Source organism: Catharus ustulatus, chromosome Z, assembly GCF_009819885.2.
Source record: "Catharus ustulatus isolate bCatUst1 chromosome Z, bCatUst1.pri.v2, whole genome shotgun sequence".
NCBI lineage: Eukaryota > Metazoa > Chordata > Aves > Passeriformes > Turdidae > Catharus > Catharus ustulatus.
In genome coordinates, this window is record NC_046262.2 from 1,373,559 (window position 1) to 1,392,596 (window position 19,038).

A 19,038-nucleotide genomic window follows, 5' to 3' on the forward strand; every position below is an offset into this window, starting at 1 on the left:
TCCATTTCTGACAAAATTGCCTTTATAGTCATATCTGCGTCATGAAGGAAGTAGTTGTTTATGACTATAATTTTTTGTAATTTACGTTCGCAAATTGTTGAATCTAACTGAAAATATTACAGATGAAGAGCTATGGTGAGTCATCATGACCAGGGGCTCAGAATGGAGAAGAACCATAATTACAACTGCCTGTGCAATCTCCACCCTCACCTTTTCTCTATTCCTACATCTGTATGAGGCCTTCAGCCTCAGCACTGAAGATGAAGGATGATCCCACAGTCTGGATGCAGCAACACAGACATGGTGCAGCCTTCCCTGGTGTTCCAGGGCCTGAAGGGGCTCCAGGAGAGCTGCACAGGGACTGGGGACAAGGCATGCAGGGACAGGACACAGGCAATGGCTTCCAGTGCCAGAGGGCAGGGCTGGATGGGATATTGGGAAGGAATTGCTGCCTGGGAGGGTGGGCAGGCCCTGGCACAGGGTGCCCAGAGCAGCTGTGGCTGCCCCTGGATCCCTGGAGTGTCCAAGGCCAGGCTGGATGGGATTGGAGCAGCCTGGGACAGTGGAAGGTGTCCCTGCCATGGCAGGGGGTGGAATTGGATGGGCTTTGAGGTCCTTTCCCACCCAAACCACTCTGGGATTTTCTGAGTTGCAAAGAGAGGCAAAGGGAGCAGATGTCCTTAAGGGGTCACTCAGAACTAGCAGAAGAGTGGTGAGTCCGAGGTCGTTTTCCTTCTGTGAATTGTGGAGTTCCTGGGAAGGAAACTATTACATCATGTCCAGCTGTTTTAAGTAGCTGCTTTTGCACACTGTGTGCACTCCTGGCTCTGCTGGAGAGGGACCAGCAGTGTTTGGTCAGAATGAGCTAAAGCCACCAAGCTTTGACATAACGCAACTTGCGCTTTTGAAAACTTAAATACCAAAGCATTTTATTACTGGCAGCAAGTTCCCACTCACTGAAAGCCATTCATTGTCACAAGCAGTTAAGATCAGAATTGTGTTTGGACGTCACTTTTTTGTTAGCCTGCATTTCCATCAGGTATTTCTTTTGCAATTACATGTGGCATTTCCACTTTATTTCGTCAGCTTTCTTTGAATTAAGACTTCAGCACGGTGTGGTGTTCCTGTTGTTTTTGTTTACCCTATTTACATTGTGCAGTTGTGGCGTACTCCCTTACCAATCGCTGTTCAGGTTTGCTTTTTTTAGCCAGATAAGCTTCTTCCTGCTTATTGTCCTAACTATGTAATTAGCAGTTATTTAGCTAAAAGTATAATTTGGCTGGAAGATTGCTGTGATGTGAATGCACAGTGAGAAATGTGGCTTTTTTTAGTACTCACAAGTGACCTGGGTGTCCATACCCATTGTCATATGGTGCATAACACCATTCCTATCAATCTTGTCACAAAGGAAAAGTTTCTCTGTTAGATCTCCAATTTTTTAAATAGTTAGAACATAGACCTCTTTGGGCTTGCAGTTATTCATTGCTTTGGGTTGGGGTTTACTGTACATCCAGATAAGAGCAAGGAAAGCAAAATCATTGCATTTAACTGAATTTCAGCTTGCAATAAAGAGATATATAATCATATCTGTAATATCTAGTCTGAAGCATGTAATTGTCATGTGCACATGAGACTTAAGTTTGTTCGCCAGTGGTACTTAGAATCATGGAATAGAATCCCTGAGTGGTTTAGGTTGGAAGGAACCTTAGAGCTGATCTTGTTCCACCCCTGCCATGGGCAGAAACACCTTCCATTATCCCAGGGTCTGTGTCCAACCTGGCCTTGGGCACTTCCATGGGTAGAGCAACCACAGCTTCTCTGGGAAACCTGTGCCAGCTGTGGCTGAGTGTGCAGCACATCTTCCTGTGTTAATGACCAAAAATGCAAAATGTCATATGTGCTGTGTAATACCCTGGGTACCATCTGAAGAAGGGCAATGCTTGATTTCCAGCCTGGACCCAGGACTGAAGGTCCAAAAATGGACTAATCAAGAAGCTAATTTCATCATGGAAGAAAAACTCATGTCCACCTTTGCTTATCGATGCCATTTCATAGCATCACAAGTCACCTAAATTCTGATTTTTCAACAAGCTATTCTTTTCCATATAAACTAACTTTGAAGGAAAGAAAACAGAAAGCTGAGTAATTTTGTCTCTGTTTATATTAGACAGCACAAGCCACAAGGGATGGTTATGCAACATTAAGCTGAATTACACAAGACATGCCTCCCTTTATCTCCTCAGAACTGGTAACATTTAGAGGGTGGAGATTTGCATTCATTCATGAGAGAACTTTTAAAATCAGTTTTTTAACATCTCAATAATCAAAATAAATTCAATGTCAAATTGAATTAAAAGAATGAGCACTCAGAGTGTTCCATTATGCAAACCAGGACATGGGGCACCATAAATTAAACAGGTTTTTGGTGACACTGAGTTTTTGCCTCCTCTGCTGACAGTGATTTTTTTATTTTTATGATGGGTAAATATGTCTGTAAAGAGCTGAACTGTGAGCATATGCCTGGGGTTTTGTGGTTAGGCTGCTTAACTTCTCTTGATATTTAAAAGCCATATATTTTTCAAATGATTCTACACATCAGGATGTAAGTATTGAGTTCTGTGGAAGTGTTTGCCCAGAAGGATACCATGCTAATTATTAATTGTACTGCAATAAAGAAAGCAACAATATTCCAGGATGGTCAGATCCAGGAACATCCAGCTCTGCCCATCATTTGCCTTGGCTTTGAACTTTTGTGTGTTCCTTGATAGTGTTTATCAAACTGAAATTGTTTTTCCCAGATAATGTTCTCATTCATTGTGTTTTCCCCTGCATCCTCTCAGTTTATTTCCATTCTCTTTTCTCTGGCATGATTACTTGTTTTTTCCTTTTAACAAAAGACTACCCAGTTGTATACCTGGCTGTCTTTTAGCTGTCACTGCCTGGTTTATCCCTTATGCATCTAGAACACGACCAACATCTGTCTTTTTGCCTTAAAAGTTAGAATCTTTGGGAAAAAGCATCTCATTGGATTTCTCTCTTGAGAAGGAAGAAGAGGTGACTGCCAGGAATTACCCACAGTTATTTGAGGGCTGTGCCTATATTCCTGTCCCCTTTGCAGGCATGATTTCAGTCTCACAGTGTTGGTACCAAGCTTTTACCTTCCACTTTTATTTTTAATGATGGTTATAATTATTTCTGTGGGAATAAACCAAAAAAATTTGTGACGGAGGACTTGTACATGTCAATGTTGACAGAGGCATTATCTGAGCCTTGTTTTGTAAAAGAATATTGTAGTAATTTTAAATGTGAGTACCACACTGAATTTGTCAAGTGTAAGCAACAGGAAACTTTTAACTCCTCTCCATTAAATACTATTCAATAGATTGAGGCATGTCTATGTTTCACAAATCAATATTTGACTTTTCTTTTAATATAACAGCTAATCCAGTTAAAAAAAAAGGTCTTACAAAGCTGCTGAGAATGATGTGTTAGTCCTTGCCTTGGCCACACACATTCAGCATTTCAGCTGTTTTCAGCTGCTCTGAAAGTAAAACACAGGGTGATAAACTGCAAAAACAAAATGTTAATGTAACTTTATTTATACCTGTCTTGATACCATGTCTGGCTGCTGTGGGGCTGTAGCTTGGTACTGGTGATACAGAGTAAGAAAACCACATGGCATTTTATCAGCATTTCTCCACTGCCTCATCCAAATGCTGTCCTTGGATTTGTGCTTGTTTTCTCCCTTGTTTTGAAAACTTTTAAACCCTTAGGAATTATTCAATCTCCAATTATAGGAACGGACAGTTCTGATAATGTATATGCAATAAAGGGATTCAGTGATACTTCTCTGTCTTTTATGGAGATCATTCTTCTTATAAATTCTTTCTTGTGTAGTTAGTTGTGAGTAAAAATCTTCACTATATCTCTTATTTTTTTTCATGGGGGTCCCAGATTCTGCACCTGCAGTGAGGTAGCTGAAATACAGATGGTTTATTCTGTCCATCAGCTCTTAAAAACATTAAATTTAATTACTGTGCAATAACCTCTGAACCTTTTCATTGTTTGAAGCTGACCACTAGTAGAGTGTCCAGCCTATTGGAAGGTGGTTAGCAATGCTTTCTGTTTCAGTTAGCTATATGCCTGGGTTTTTAGCTGAACACCTTTCATTAAAAAACATCTCTTTTTTGAAAAGTGGTTGTGTGGTTTGTTACCTTTCCGGTAACTGGATAGATCCCACTTGATTTGAATTCATATTATTTCTGTGAAAGTCATGTAGTCTGTATTTTAGGATAGTGTCTTGGTCACTAGCTCACCCTGCTGAGAGCAGAAATGTGACAGCACTCAGAGCTTTTAAAAATACACCATAATACAGCACATTCTGCAGTAAATCTGAGTTGATAGGCAAGCACCATTTCCCATGTGAGTTTAGTCTGGATTTTTCTTGAGATCCCAGCTGAAGCGGTTATTTCTATTTTTGTCTAGTATTTTGCATTGCATGCCCTTGACAACACCTACCTGGGATGCTGTTTCATAGCACAATAACTAGGTAACTACAGGCAGAGGAACCACCTGCGTTTTGAAAGTAAAGATTATTTCTGTCATAGAAGAATATGATCCCATTGACAGCAATCAGCTTTGTAAGGGTTTCTGCCATCATTGTTAGCTTCACTACCAGTGCTAATTTAGGTGGCAAAGTCATTAAAAAATAGGAGATACTTACATTCAGAAAAAAAATCTGTAACCTTTACTGTCAGGCTTCATTGCTGAAGAAGGAATTTTGCTGGAATGCATGCATGAAATATTCTTCTTTAAACAAGAGCTCCAAAAAGCTTCCACTTAAATCTCCCTTGTACATGTAGAAGACAAGTTTTGGGGATGACCAGACTCAAGTGTGGGAATAATGATGGGAACTCACTTCTCCTTGGTTCTCAGTGTCACAGAAGAAATGGAGGAGCAGGTTAGGGGAGTGGTGCTGCCTTCTGCAGGGCCACATCTAGGAGAGTGATTTGGGATGAGGGACTGAGAGATGTGACAAGGTGGAATGCCTTCCCACTACCTGAGTATTTGTGGGATATTAGAAAGGAATTTTACCCTGGGAGGGTGGGCAGGCCCTGGCACAGGGTGCCCAGAGCAGCTGTGGCTGCCCCTGGATCCCTGGAGTGTCCAAGGCCAGGCTGGACAGGGCTTGGAGCAGCCTGGGATAGAGGAAGGTGTCCCTGCCCATGGCAGGGGTGGCACTGGATGACTTTCAGGTTCCTTCCAACTCAAACCATTCTGGGATTCTGTGAGCTACCCTTTTAGGAAGAAATGCACCTTGCTTTGCATTGAAAGCAGCTAGAGAAAAATGGTAGCAAAGAATTTTGCTTTTTATGAGTCTAAACAGGATAATGAAAATTCCTGTGTTCTCTTCTTGGTGGGAGCATACATCTGCCACATGACAATTTCTACAGCACTGCTTAGTAGCAGAAAATAACTGTGTGCAGATTGAATGACATCCCAACAAAATGCCAACCATCCCAACCACTGCCTTTTAATGAAAAATTTAAGTACCTTGAGACAACTCAGAAAATGAACTTTGTGGGCAGTTGGCAAAAGGAAATGTTGGTGGTTTCTTTGTTCATACCCAGCAGGAAAACTCAAACTGGTGTAGTATGGTTCACAATCTTGCCAGACTTGTAAAATCTCACAGTCCAGGGTTTGATGTGATGGAGGCAACTGAAAGGATTGGTAGATGTGCCTTTTTTTTTACCCTATATCAAGGCAGGACAGACTGCTCTGCAGTCAGAATAATCATATTGGAGATACCCTGATGTGGAGCTCAAGGAGGGAAATCCAGGCAGCTGGCAGGAGTTCACATGCCAGCTTGTTCAGCTGAGGAAGTGTGAGTTGTCAAATGCACTGACAAAATGAAAAGCTCTACAAACTTATCTTGGTGTGAAGGCTTAGTGTACTACAAAAGGAGATTCCTTTTTTCATTTATTACAAGTTTTTCATTTATTGCAAGTGTTCTTCAATGCCAAGAAGATAATTTTAAGAAATAGTCAAAGGGGAAAAGTCTGGTAACTATGGCAGATGTTCAAGGTGCAGTGATGTTTGATCCAGTCGGTTTTCCTTCTCCTGCCTTTGCTTTTCTCTTTCACGTATTGTTTTTTATTTCTCCGTTATTTTTTCTCTCTTTTCCCTGTCCCTCCTTCCTGCAAAAGGGTTCAACATGAAATGTAATAGATTAATGATATGCTGAAGTGCTTTTACTTAGAATAGTAAGGGTTGAAAAGACTGTTCACTTAACTCTTAAGAATTTGGCTGATTACGATATGGTAATGCTTTATGTCATGGCTCCTGTTGGGAGAATCAAGCTATGGGACTGAGTACTAGTATGATGTATTTCAGTTAAAATTTAGGTGATTACTGGAGAAAACAGATTGCTTTCCAGACACATGGATGCCAGATTTGCTCACCATAGAGAGATTACCAGCTAATAGCTTTATTAATAACGATTACCTGTGGCCTGCCTTTATTACTCAATATTTTACAGTGGAAAAGGGCACGCTGACCTTTTACTCCTTTCTTAAAGGCACAAGACCTGAATGTGATCGAGGAGGTGATCCGAATGATGCTGGAGATCATCAACTCCTGCCTGACCAACTCCCTCCATCACAACCCCAACCTGGTGTACGCTCTGCTCTACAAGCGGGATCTGTTCGAGCAGTTTCGGACTCACCCTTCCTTCCAGGACATCATGCAAAATATAGACCTGGTGAGTGAGTGATACGTGGCTTCAAAGATGGTTACACTTGGTTATGTGATCTCTTTTTGCTCTTGAGAGGTGGAAAATATTTATCACTTCTTACTGGTTTGTTTTAAAATGTTGTATTTTTCTTGCCTGTTTTTCGGGTCTGCTCTGTGTTGACTTCTGAGCAGCATAGAAGTACAGAGTTGGAAAGGACCTTAAAGGTCATTTAGTTCCAATCTTCTAATTTTTTTAACAACTCTGTCCCACATCTTTAACATGGGAGAATCAGAGGGATTTTGAGATGCCTCTGGTAAGGAATTCCCAAGCTGTGACACATCTTTCACCCTCCAAAGGGAGGACAATGTCAGCTTCTCTTGACTGCCCCTTGTTAGAAACCTGCCTTTTGGGGGAGCAAATGCTGATTTTCATCATCTAACAATCCTTTTTCTTTTCTCTTACTCCTATCAGCAGCCTATTAATGATTATAGGGAACTATTTTTAAATAACTAAGGAGCAGGCATTCAGCTGTCTTATTCTGTCTGTGTCTGAATGTGTTGTTTTCACCTGCCAAGTGTTTTCTTCACTGTAACCTTCCCCTTGTGTAAGGAAACATTTTAGAAGAAAACAGAAGAAAATTGCTGTGGGTAAGAAGCTGTTACCGGTGTGGCTCTCTGTGGAGTATGACTTTGGGAAACAGTTGTTAATTATTTCAGCATCTGATAGTACTTCTAACGTTCATATGGAGAGCCTGAGCTGCTGCTAGAAAAATCTGAAGCATTACACGTTTCTCTGTCTTCTAGTCAATATTTGCAGAGCTGAGCAATTTTTGGAACCATACTATGATCACTGGGTGCAAAATACTGGAAGGGAGAGCTGAGCAGGGTGCTAAGTCTCTGGATGCAGTGAATAACATATTATTGTGTCTAATAATCTGCAGCATTTCTGGCTGATTTGCTTTTAATTACAGGAGATTGGCAGATATCTGACTGCCCGTAGAGGAAAGTGGTTTTAAAAGTTGAACTGAAATCCTGCTCTGTACCTATTCCTTCCTCTTGTGTTCTCTCTTCACATTTTTTGGTCATGCAGAAGTTTGGGGAGTGGAGGACTTGAAGCTCAAAACTCTCCAAACTTTCAGCAGCTGCAGACTACAGGCAGCATGATACTGTCTGCATGATTAGAACAAGATGTCTTCAAGTTATGTAAAGAGGATATAGTGCACTGAAGATAACAGTTGTCTACATTCCTGACTGAGATAGGGACCTTCTCTGGTTACTTGCCCACATCCAGGATAACTGGTGGTGGCCAGATCCTTCTGTTTGCAACCCTGTGCCTCCCACAGACAGCAGCACGTCCTTTCCTTTGTAACAGTTAAATGTAGGTTTTCCTCAACAATTTAAACAATTCCTCCCCAAAACTATTTAATATTGGGTTACAGCATAATGCCAGTTACATTCAGAAACTATTTAAAGCTTTCCAGGGGAGCATGTTGAATTTTTAAATAGCTCCTTTGTTAGAGAAGCGAAGACGTCAAAAAAAGAATTTTTAAATTTTTTTTTTAAAATGTACCTGTCACCATCTGGCAAGTGGTAAAAGCTGTCAGGCTTGTAGATCTGAATAAAAGATGAGATTCATCTGACTCCTCATCTGCCCTGTCAGGTCCTGCACTTCATGCACAGTATTGGCAGCACCACACAGAACCAGTCTTTGTCTTGTGTGCTACAGCCAGAATGTTCTAACTGGTCTTGCTGTCCCTTGCAACAGTGGCAAATCATGTTAGTTTTACTGTACACATTGCAGGGAGCTGAGAAGAACCAAAATGAGTTTGTCTCCAAGAGCTTGCCAGACTTTTCTCTGCAGTGGTGTAGCTGGGAGCTCCATCCTCACAGTTGTATGGGACACTGAGGATGTCTGAAATGTAGCTGAGCTCTGAAAGGAGCCAGAGAAAAAATCTTAAAAGATTTGGCTCAACAAATTTCTAAACTGTATGTTGCTGAAAGCTGGGAGAATCTCCCTATTCTTGACATGCTCTTGTATTCTTATTTCAGCATCCATCCCAGCCTGCTTTCAGATAGAGCTGTGAGCTGGCCAGGCTTTTCATGTGACCAGGGCTGATTATTCAGAAGAGGATGGACCCACCAGCTTCCTGTGTACTGGGGAGCTGTGTTGGCTTTCAGGCTGTTGTGATCAGTGAAATGTTGTGGCCCAAACTGTGTAAATTGTAGATAGAAATGGTAAATTTTGTGACTTTTGGTAATGCAAGAGTGGTCAAGAAAAATTACCTTTCTGAAACTCACCAAGAATGTCTGCAGGGACTCTGCTCCATCCTGAACTCCCTCTCCTGGTATTTCTCTCTAAACAGCAAAGTGTGTTTGGATTATCTGCACTCATGCTGCAGTGGGACCAGGCGTGCAATTTTTAACAATGGCATTTAGTGACAGGACACAGGCAATGGCTCCCAGTGCCAGAGGGCAGGGCTGGATGGGATATTGGGAAGGAATTGCTGCCTGGGAGGGTGGGCAGGCCCTGGCACAGGGTGCCCAGAGCAGCTGTGGCTGCCCCTGGATCCCTGGAGTGTCCAAGGCCAGGCTGGATGGGCTTGGAACAACCTGGGACAGTGGAAGGTGCATTGGGATTGGACTAGATGGCATTTGAAGGTCCCTCACCATTCCGGAATTCTGATTACAATCATAGCTCTGGAGATTCACATGAGCGGTGGGTGCCTGTTGCGCGCTGTGTCACTCTGACATCCCTCTGCTCCAGAAAATTCTGCCCACCAGTTGATGGAAGATTCTCTGACTGTAAACTGTAGTCCAGATTTGTATTTCATAGAGAAATACTAACAGTGTGATAATCTGTAACAGTGCAGAAATCAGACCAAAATACAGAGCATGTAAAGTCTCTAATTAGTTTTGGACACCAGAACAGTTGCCAGTTTGCCTTGTCAAGAATGTATGAAATAGATATGGCATGTAAAGACTTATTATTTTTACTCTATTGGACATAATGTACTCATCAACCAAAAAGGAAGCATAGAAGAGGTGAAAAGGGTAAAAATTTGATGAAGAATTAATTAGAGATTATAGTGGGGATATAATAATGAGTAGTTCATGATGCAAATAGAAAAAGGCATCAGCTGCAATTCTGTGTGTGTACACAAGCAAAGAATGACCCAGGGGTGTCCTCTAAGCCTAATCACACTGGTAACATCTTAGCTGGATTACTCTGGGTTTAGAATCTCAGAATCATTTAGATTGAAAAAGACTTTCAAGATCATCGAGTCAAACCATTCCTCAGCACTGCACAGGCCACCACTGACCCATGTCCCCAAGTACCATGTCCACAAGGCTTTTAAACCCTTCCATGGACTGGGGGCTCCACCATTGGAGCTGTGCCAGGGCTGGACAGTCCTTTCCATGGAGGAATTTTCCTCAGTATCCAATCTGATCCTCCCCAGCCCAGCCTGAGGCCGTTCCCTCTCCTCCTGTCCCTGTTCCCTGGGATAAGATCCCAAATCCCCCCGGCTGTCCCCTCCTGGCAGGGAGTTGTGCAGAGCCACAAGGTCCCCCCTGAGCCTCCTTTTCTCCAGGCTGAGCCCCTTTCCAGCTCCCTCAGCCCCTCCTGGGGCTCCAGCCCCTTCCCAGCTCCGTTCCCTGCCCTGGACACGCTCCAGCCCCTCGGTGTCTCTTGTCCTGAGGGTTCCAGAGCTGTCCCCAGCACTGGAGGTGTCCCAGCAGTGCCAGCACAGGGGACAGCACTGCCCTGGGGCTGTGTCACACCCCAGGGCACAGCCCAGGAGCCATTGCCCACGTGAGCATCCCTGTGCTCATGATCAGCTGGCACCATGAAAGAAATTCCAGCTAGAATTAAGAGCTGTAGAAAGCAGAACTTCTGTAGGTGCTGATTTGCCACAAGAAGGGTAAAGTGATGTGGTATTTCTCAAATAAAATGCTGCTGTGAAGTGAAATGGGATAATCTCTTTCACATACTTGTGGGTTCACAGTTCATAAGGAAAGACTTTCCCAAGGTTAGGAATAGTGAAGCGCTGTGGTAGGTTTTCAGGGATCTCTGGATAGCAGAGGTTTGGCAGCATGGCACTGGGGCAGAGGAGAAATCAGCATAGGGCTATAGGCACAGGTAGGTGTGGGGATGCCTCTTCACCCCACCAGAGCTCAGACCAGAGCGGGAATGCCCGGGTTACCTTCAGTACAGACCTGGCTACAGTAACTCTGGGCTGTTCCTCAGGATTTGGACCATTCAGTTTATTCTGGAGATACACATAATCTCTGTGTGATTCATCATTGAGGCAAAAATAGGTGAATGTATAAGGGTCATCAGTGTATCGACCACTTTTTATTGAAAACTACTTATTTGCCTCTGTGTTTTTATAAATCTAAAAATCACCATTACCAGCTGATTGGGAACATATGGGAACCATTAATACTGTGCAGAAAAAACTGACATAAAAATACCTTCTGCTTCCTATTACTTTACTTTTCATTTTAGAAAGCCATTTTAGTAGGAAATAGTGCATCTTGTTTAGCTAAAATGGGATATTCTTCTTCTGAACGGTGAACAAAGTGGAATGCTATGGTTTCTCTTCTGGCCTTGTGCAGAAATATTTCAGCAGGGAGCTGTCTATGTGCCTCCACTTCAGAGGTGGTCTGTAATTTGGTCAGCCACCTCAGATATGTCAGGAATTTGGTGGAGACTCTTCGCTTATCATTCCTAAAGATGTGTTTGGTTCATGGCCATGGTGAGAACTCCTTGGCTTTCACTGCTCTCATATTTCCTACAAGCCAGCAACTGATACCAGGTGGCGGAACAGGCCTAACTAGGAGCTGCTAGAATTTTGTTTGCAAAATAGTCTGATAGACATCAGAAGGTTGGGAGCAATGGCTTAGTGATGCAAAGGATTCAATTGATGCAATTTCCTACAAGGAATTTAATTCTTCAAAGACGTTTCCCTGCTGGATTTTAAAATCAATCAAGTTGGCTTTGCTCTGGCATAGCAACCCCTGTTGTAAGACCTGCAGGACTTAAGAACTAAGTTTTTATGGCTTTCTTTAAAATGTCCTTTGAAAAACCTTGATCCTGCTGATTACTAGAGCCTGGCTAAATACTCTAAGGATCTGGGGTTTTGGTGGGTTTGGGTTGGGGTGTTTTTGGTTGTTGCTTTGAGGGAGGGTCTTTTTGCTTGTTATTTTTCTCCTCACTCTTATACCCTGGGAATGAGGGTGTAAGAATACCTGGAATACCTCATGTGTCCTTGAACATGCTCCTCATTTCAAGGTGATTCTGGAAAATACAGTACTTCAACTTTGCTAATTAACCTCTTGGGTTTCTTCTGCTATTGAATCACCTGGAACTGTTTCATCCCTTCTTAAATCAGTGAGGTTTGGCATTGCCTCCCGTTTGCTCCAGGTATCACTACTGGATAACAAATGTAGCTGTGATTTATGTTTCCCTGTGGAAGCTACTTAGTTGAAGTGCTAATCCTGTGGTACTTTGCAGCAAGAGGTTTGTTTTTTTTCTTTTCTTCTCCATTCAGTGTGCCATCAATACACCATATTGCTCTCCCAGTGGTGAACGTGGCTGGAAATAAAATACTCAAAACGTTTCTTTCAATCACTTTCAAAGGGAAACAAAATTGACAAAAACAGGTTCAAAACTTACTCATTTTGTACCAAGTGATTTTTTCTTGTCTTGCAGAACTGACCTTTGCAGTTGCAGGCAGAGGAGGCAGCAACGTGTGTTGTACTGTTATTTTTAGCTGGAGGAGAAGGAGAGGAGCTGTCATGTTCATTAAGCAGTGGCACTGCCTGGGCTGCCGCAGGCCTCACGGCACTTCAGCATCTGCTGACAGAATCCAAGTGGAGAAAGCATCTTGCCCTTGATAGCTCTGCTGTTGGCATGCTGTAAAGGGAAATATTTTGTTAATTCAGCCTTGCAGCCCAATTGAAAACAACAGCTGGGTGAAATAGCAGACACTGTGGTTGTTCCCTCACAATCTCAAAAATTATCTCCAAAACCTAAAATATTGCCTTTAAATGAAAAATGTTTCAAAGTAATTCTAATCTTGTTGTACTTTTAATCATCTCTGGCAATACCTTGTACATTTACTGTTTAGAAAACAAAAGGATAAAGTATGAGTTTCTCATGGAAAATTGATCTCTAGGAAGAAACTTTCACTGTGGGATGGTGAGGCCCTAGCACAGGTTTCCCAGAGCAGCTGTGTCTGCTCCTGGATCCCTGGCAGTGTCCAAGGCCAAGTTGGATGAGACTTGGAACAGCCTGGGATAGTGCAAAGGTGTCCCTGCCATGGTGGGGGGTGGCACTGCATGATCTTCAAAGTCCCTTCCCAACCAAACCATTCCATCAGGCTATGATTAAAACCAGTTTTGGAAATCACTACAGAAAACAGTTTTTGTATAGAAATATTAATGGTATTTTAATACAAACCCTGGCAAAGCCTGAGCTGGAGGTGGCCAAGCCAGGTCCCCCGTGCCCATTGTACCACAGGTGTGGGTACCTTGCACAGCCAGGATTAGACTCTGCACGGGGCAAGGCTCTCCATACACCCACTGTTTTATCTGGACAGGGATCAGATACTCCTGATGAGGGGCTGTCGAAGCCAGGGTTAGATGTGCCTTTTAATCTCTGTTACTATGGAAGCTGGACTGGAGAGAGAGCTCTTAGAATGGGTTATGTTCCTTCATGGAGAGGCATTTCAGTACTCAGCGTGACTAGGAGAAGAGTAATATACAGCAACTTGTGGAGTTTCTTCTTACGCTTCCTTTTAAGCAATCTTTGCAGTTGTTTTCTGGTTTTTTAGACCAGTTGCCCAAAAAATTAAGGAGAAAAATAATTTTCAGAGTATCAGGAAGACACCATCTCTCAACCTTGTTTATTTCCCTTAAGATCTGGGGTTTTTCTATTCATACAGTTATATGCTCACTTGGTTTTAAAACATGTTCTAAACCATGTTTTAAAACATTTATTTAAAACATGTACTAAACCCTGAAACTCATTTAATACTATTCACCCAGGTGGTTGGTTTTTTTTTTTCTGGTTTATTTTACTTTCAATGGGATAAGAAGTGGAAATCTGTTAATTTTCATTTTTATTTTAAATTCACCTCTGTTACTTAAATGTAGAAGATATTTAAAGCTCTCTCAAAGGAAAAGGCCACTCTTCCTTAATACGATGTTGAGGTTTTATATTTTAGTATCTGACTAGATTAGTACAAAAAGTGTTAGACCCTCTGCTGCAGAGATTGGAGCTTGGGCATGAGGGCTGTGATACTGGGTGCTTCTTGGTTTTATTCCTGATCTGGAGCTAATAAGAAAATGCCTTCTTTAGGCTATCCTCTAAATAATAAATCTTCTTTTATTTTTTATTTTTGCTTTTCTGTTTTCTTACTTCATTGGGATACTTGTGGGTACTTCAGTGTTTCCTTGAGGTATTGTGCTCTCAGGGTCCAAACAAGAGGTACTTCATTTCTATATTTTTGAAGTAGTAAGGCAAATAACTCCCAGAGATAAGTACCATTATTAAAGTAGATATTTTTGATTTTAGTCATCAACTGCACATCAAAAATAGCAATTCCTAACTCTCTAAAATGCTGACATAGCCTGAAAATACTGGAAGCCTGACTTGCTTTTGTTCTTTTGAAGTATAACCCAAAGAAGATTAGTACCTTTACCACAAAAACATAAGTCTTTTAAAAACATGTTAAGATGGAAGGGTTTGACTTCCCAAAATAGGAAACGTCAGAATTCAAGGAGTATCTGGGAGCTTCATTCAGTTTTTTTACGTGTTTGCATTATGATAGTATTTTATCCTTTGGTTAAAAGCTAAATACTAAGTTTTGCTTTTGTTGTGGTTTAGCAGAACTTGAGCTAACAAGGCAGTGCCACTGGGATGGATTCTCTGCAGGAGCCTGCCCTTGGCGAGAATGGATTTCACCAGTGATTACTGACAACAGAGGAGTGTTGAAATGCAGGAAGATGTTTTTTTTCTTTCAAAGTCTGTGGGCAACTTGCTTGTTCCTCTGTGAGCTGCGTATCCTCCACCAGCAATTTGTCCCAAACTCTGTGCCAAAACCATGTCAGCCTCACTCTGAGGCCCTCCTGCTCTTTGCACAAGCTGTTTCTTGCTGTTTTACTCTGTTATGTCTGGTCCCTCCCTCCAGCTCCTTTGCCTATGAACTCAGCACATCTTCCTACTCCCGTTTTTTTCTAAGGATCAGAGATCACAGTGCTCCACCAGCTCCTTATCTCTAAGAATGTAAAGCCTACCTGCAGCATCTGCCAGAGGCAGTGAAATTCTCCCTTTCTGCTCAAGTATGGAGATAATCGTAGGGACAGCACTGAAGATCAAACCTGAATTTTCTCTTGACTGATTTCCGTACTTCTGTTGTTGGAAACAAAATGGGAAAAACCCCAAAACAAATACCACAATCCCCTGACAACGCCAAAAAGCAACTTCCAGCAACTTTAGTCTGCCTGTCTTGTTCATTTGGTGCAAGAGTTTCTAGAGATCCCAGGAAATCTTCCAGCTCAAAACAAGGGCTGGGCTTTCTGTGGGGGAAGTCACAAACAGGAACAACAAATTTGAATCTCACAGTAATCAAGCCATCAGCTGTCTTTGTTTTATGAACAGCAGCTGAGCTGGGAGGCATAATTAGGGTAATGGTTTCTGGCTCCAGCTGTGTCTCACTACAGAACAAAGAGAGCTCAGCAGAGATTTTGTAGTATAATACACTTTTCCCCCCTTCTACTTGGGAGAATTATCAAAGATTACTCGATGGACTGGGACTGTGATTCAGATACAAGTGAACATCAGCATTTTTCCACAGAGTGTGTCAAAAGCTCACAGGATTTTGCAGAATCTGCCATTAGCATCGTGCTTGCCTCCAGCCCAGGAGTAGCCAGGTGCTCTGGTGTAGACAGGCTTTACCAAGTGCCTCTTGTGGTACTTCCAGAAAATTCTAAGTAGGTGTTGAAATTTTTCCCCAGACCCTTGTTGTGTTTTGAGTCCTGGATTCCCTGTGTGACTGAGGAGTTTCCCTGGGATAAGGGATGGGGTTTGCAAAGTGTGTTCTCTTGGATGAAAGGAGCTATAGGAATGAAGGTTTTCTGATGTCCCACGTGGATAACTGTTGCTGGGATGTCTGCTTCTGGTGTGACCTACTGAGCTTGGAGATGGATAAAAGTTAAAGCCTGACCTAACTGAATTTGGCTAACAAGGACCAGCTGGGTCACAGAAAAGGGGGTGGGAAGGGAAATATGGGGAAAATCAGCTTGGCTTCACCAGAGGGATGTCTGGAAGATGAGAGGGAATTTGCTGGATTTCTTGGGCCTAGAATTCAGGATGTGGAAGGTATGTGTGGCACTTGAGGTGGATACTGGGTTGAAGAGGAGCTTTGTGGTGTGGGTTTCCTTCTCCCTGTCCACTTAGTGCAGCTTTGAGTGCTGCACAACTCTCAGGAAATGTAGTCTCTGGTATTGAGATGCTTAACAATTTTCTTAAAGCCTTTTGTCCAGAAGTCAGTGAAACTATAATGATTTCACTTTAATGCTTTACAGTAAAAGTAAATTTTAGCTCAAATCGTAGAAAGATTCAAATCACAGGAATAACTCAAAAGCCTGATGGGCAGAACTGACAGAAAGAAATATAGGCATATGTCAGTGCACAGTACTTGAAAATGTAGATTTATTAATTCAGCTGTGTGTGTTAAATTGTAAAATCATCTGTCTGTTAAAAATGACTGCAGGAGGATGCTGAGAGTTGTGCTAACTTGACATTAACAAAGTCTCCCTGGCTGTGACACAGGCAATAACGTGATTATTCTTTAAGAAGTGCAGATACAGCCATGCCAAGAAAGAAGATGACAGCTTTGTGTGTAAATTGATCGGAAGATCTCTTCTATTTATTTATGTGCTGTGATGTTTCATTCCAGGTGATCAGCTTTTTCAGCTCCCGATTAGAGCAAGCTGGAGCTGAGCTGTCAGTGGAGCGAGTTCTGGAAATCATCAAGCAAGGAGCTGTTGCTTTGCCCAAAGACAGGCTAAGAGTAAGTGCTCAAGACCTCATCACTTAAAGTGTACTGTTCCTATCAATTACACATACATGCCCTTTATATCTGTAACTTCAAAAAATCATCTCTCCTCTCAGCAGTGACTGATAAGTGATTACACTGTCAATTGCCATATGTGTATGTTTTCGTTTAAATTCCTAATTTCTGCTAAGTGTTTGGGTGAGTTTTTGTGATTAGTTATTAAATTGAAGCGTGTGGAGAAATTAAAATTTGCTGAAGCTAAGGTTTTCTTCATCATATCCTGAAGATACAGACTATGGAGATACTCTCCATCTGTTGTTTAGTTATGCTGTTATCAAACATTGATAATTCTCTCTTTTGATTAATTTCTCTTTCTGTCTCTAGTGTTCTGCACCTCTGTCTGGGTCTATATTATATGTGCCATAAAGATAAATTTGAGGGGCTTTAGTTAAGAATTACCCAACCTAGTGAAAATCAGTTCAAGACCTGTAAGTCTGGTCAACACAGCAGTGAGCTTTCTGTATAACCCTGAGCAGTCCCTTCCATTCTTTTCTGAAAACCTCTCAAATATCTTGAGGGATTTACCAACGTGACAAGCTAAAATCCATTAATGGCTGTGTGATGTTTAAATACTACAATAAAGAAATCTGTGTAAGTGGGTAAGTAAGCAAACGGGAGCTGCATGTGTTTTTTAAACATGATGGATCTTGTTTCTCTGTTATGCCAAGTGTATTTTAAATGCTGTCTGTTTTCTGCAGAACTATTTTTGTTGCTACTCTGTGATGAGAGTGAGAGCACTGTTTCTTTTGTAACTTCAGTAAAATATCCTCTGATAAGGCACACTGAGTCCGTACGGCCACTGGCGATGGCTGGTAATTTATTTATATGCTGGTAATTTTAAAACACCCAGTGGGAATTTTCTAGCTGGCTGCATATACTGATGTCTTTCCTGCAGTTCCCTGTGTCCCTGAGGTGGCACATCTTCAGTCACTCAGACTGAATTCCTTCAGGGGAGGTTGGTCTAGGGTCCGAGTCCTGCGCCACAGTGCAGGAATGGCCTGAGTAACACCAGATCAGTTGTTGGATCTAAATCCAGCCCTTCACATTGTCCTTTCTATGTGATGATGCTGTGAATACAGAGGAACACTGGAACTTTGGCTGTTTCTATGACAACTGTTCTTATGTGCAGATATTTAAAAGCTCTTACAAGTGATTCCTTCTTGACAGAGTCATCACCAAATAAATTCACTGCTTAGAAAAAAATGAAGGTTTTCTCAGTTACTAGGTGTGCCACATCAACTGACATGTCAGGCCACAATTTACAGAAATGCTGTTTCTGGAGTGAAATCCCATCAAGTTTCAATTTTCTACATTAACAATATACTGTATTCAAAATCATATATTTACATTACCACTTAAAGCAATAAACCAGCAGTTTTTGGCATATGCCAAGCTCTGCAAGTCCTCACCAAGCAGTCCAGTTTCAAGGATGCTTAGTGTTGCTTGGAGCACTTCTCTTTTCTCTGGAGCACTTGAGTTTCAGAAAGGGGACACAGCCAGCCTGGCACATCAATCTTCTGTATTGACCACTTACCTCTACTGGGTTTTGTCCTTTTGGTTTCCTTTCTTTTTTTTCCCTCCTTTTTCTCCCCACCTTTATTTTCTTTTGTTTTTTTCCTTTCCTTTTTTTTTCCCTATTTTTTTTCCTATTTTTTCTTTTTCTTTTTTTCTTCTTTTTTAATACTTTTGCTGAGTAGCAGTTCAGTAGTTTGACCAAAGCAGGTTACTTTTCCGTGTAGAAAAGGTGACATTGACCTTGGGGTGAGGTGTTTGTGTATATATATAGATATATGTATGCATTGTCATGCATCAGTTTTTACATGAAAATAGTATCCTTCCTTTACACAGATAGTGATGAGGAGCAGCATGTTTCCCTACTATAGAAATGGCCTTGTGAGTTTTTATGCCCTCTGTCCTTGTGCTTCCCTCCTACGAGTCTCCCTGTTCCTCAGGTCTTCCCACTTCTGTCTGAGGTTTTCAGGGGAAGCTATTCTAAAGCTCGACAAACTCATATTAAGATCAGACTGAAGATGTAGTTACACAATAACTCTGGCAACTCTGAGGCATTTCAGCAGCTAAATAAAGGAGAAAGCTTTAATCCTTATGTCTTTAATGACACTCTCTGGGCAAGTCTGGATGGGTGGGAGCAGCCCTACCCACACTGGCTTTGATGGCACCTTTC

General features: G+C 41.9%; 1 protein-coding gene across 4 annotated transcripts in view; it reads left to right on the top strand.

The window, feature by feature from the left end:
- DYM (dymeclin) overlaps nt 1–19,038 on the top strand; it is a 210,249-nt gene that overhangs the window by 159,835 nt on the left and 31,376 nt on the right. For all 4 annotated transcript variants that reach the window (XM_033085598.1, XM_033085600.1, XM_033085599.1 and 1 more), the window contains 2 exons: nt 6,578–6,760; nt 16,698–16,811. In XM_033085598.1, the coding sequence (XP_032941489.1) occupies nt 6,578–6,760; nt 16,698–16,811 (297 nt within the window). The remainder of the gene's footprint in view (nt 1–6,577; nt 6,761–16,697; nt 16,812–19,038) is intronic.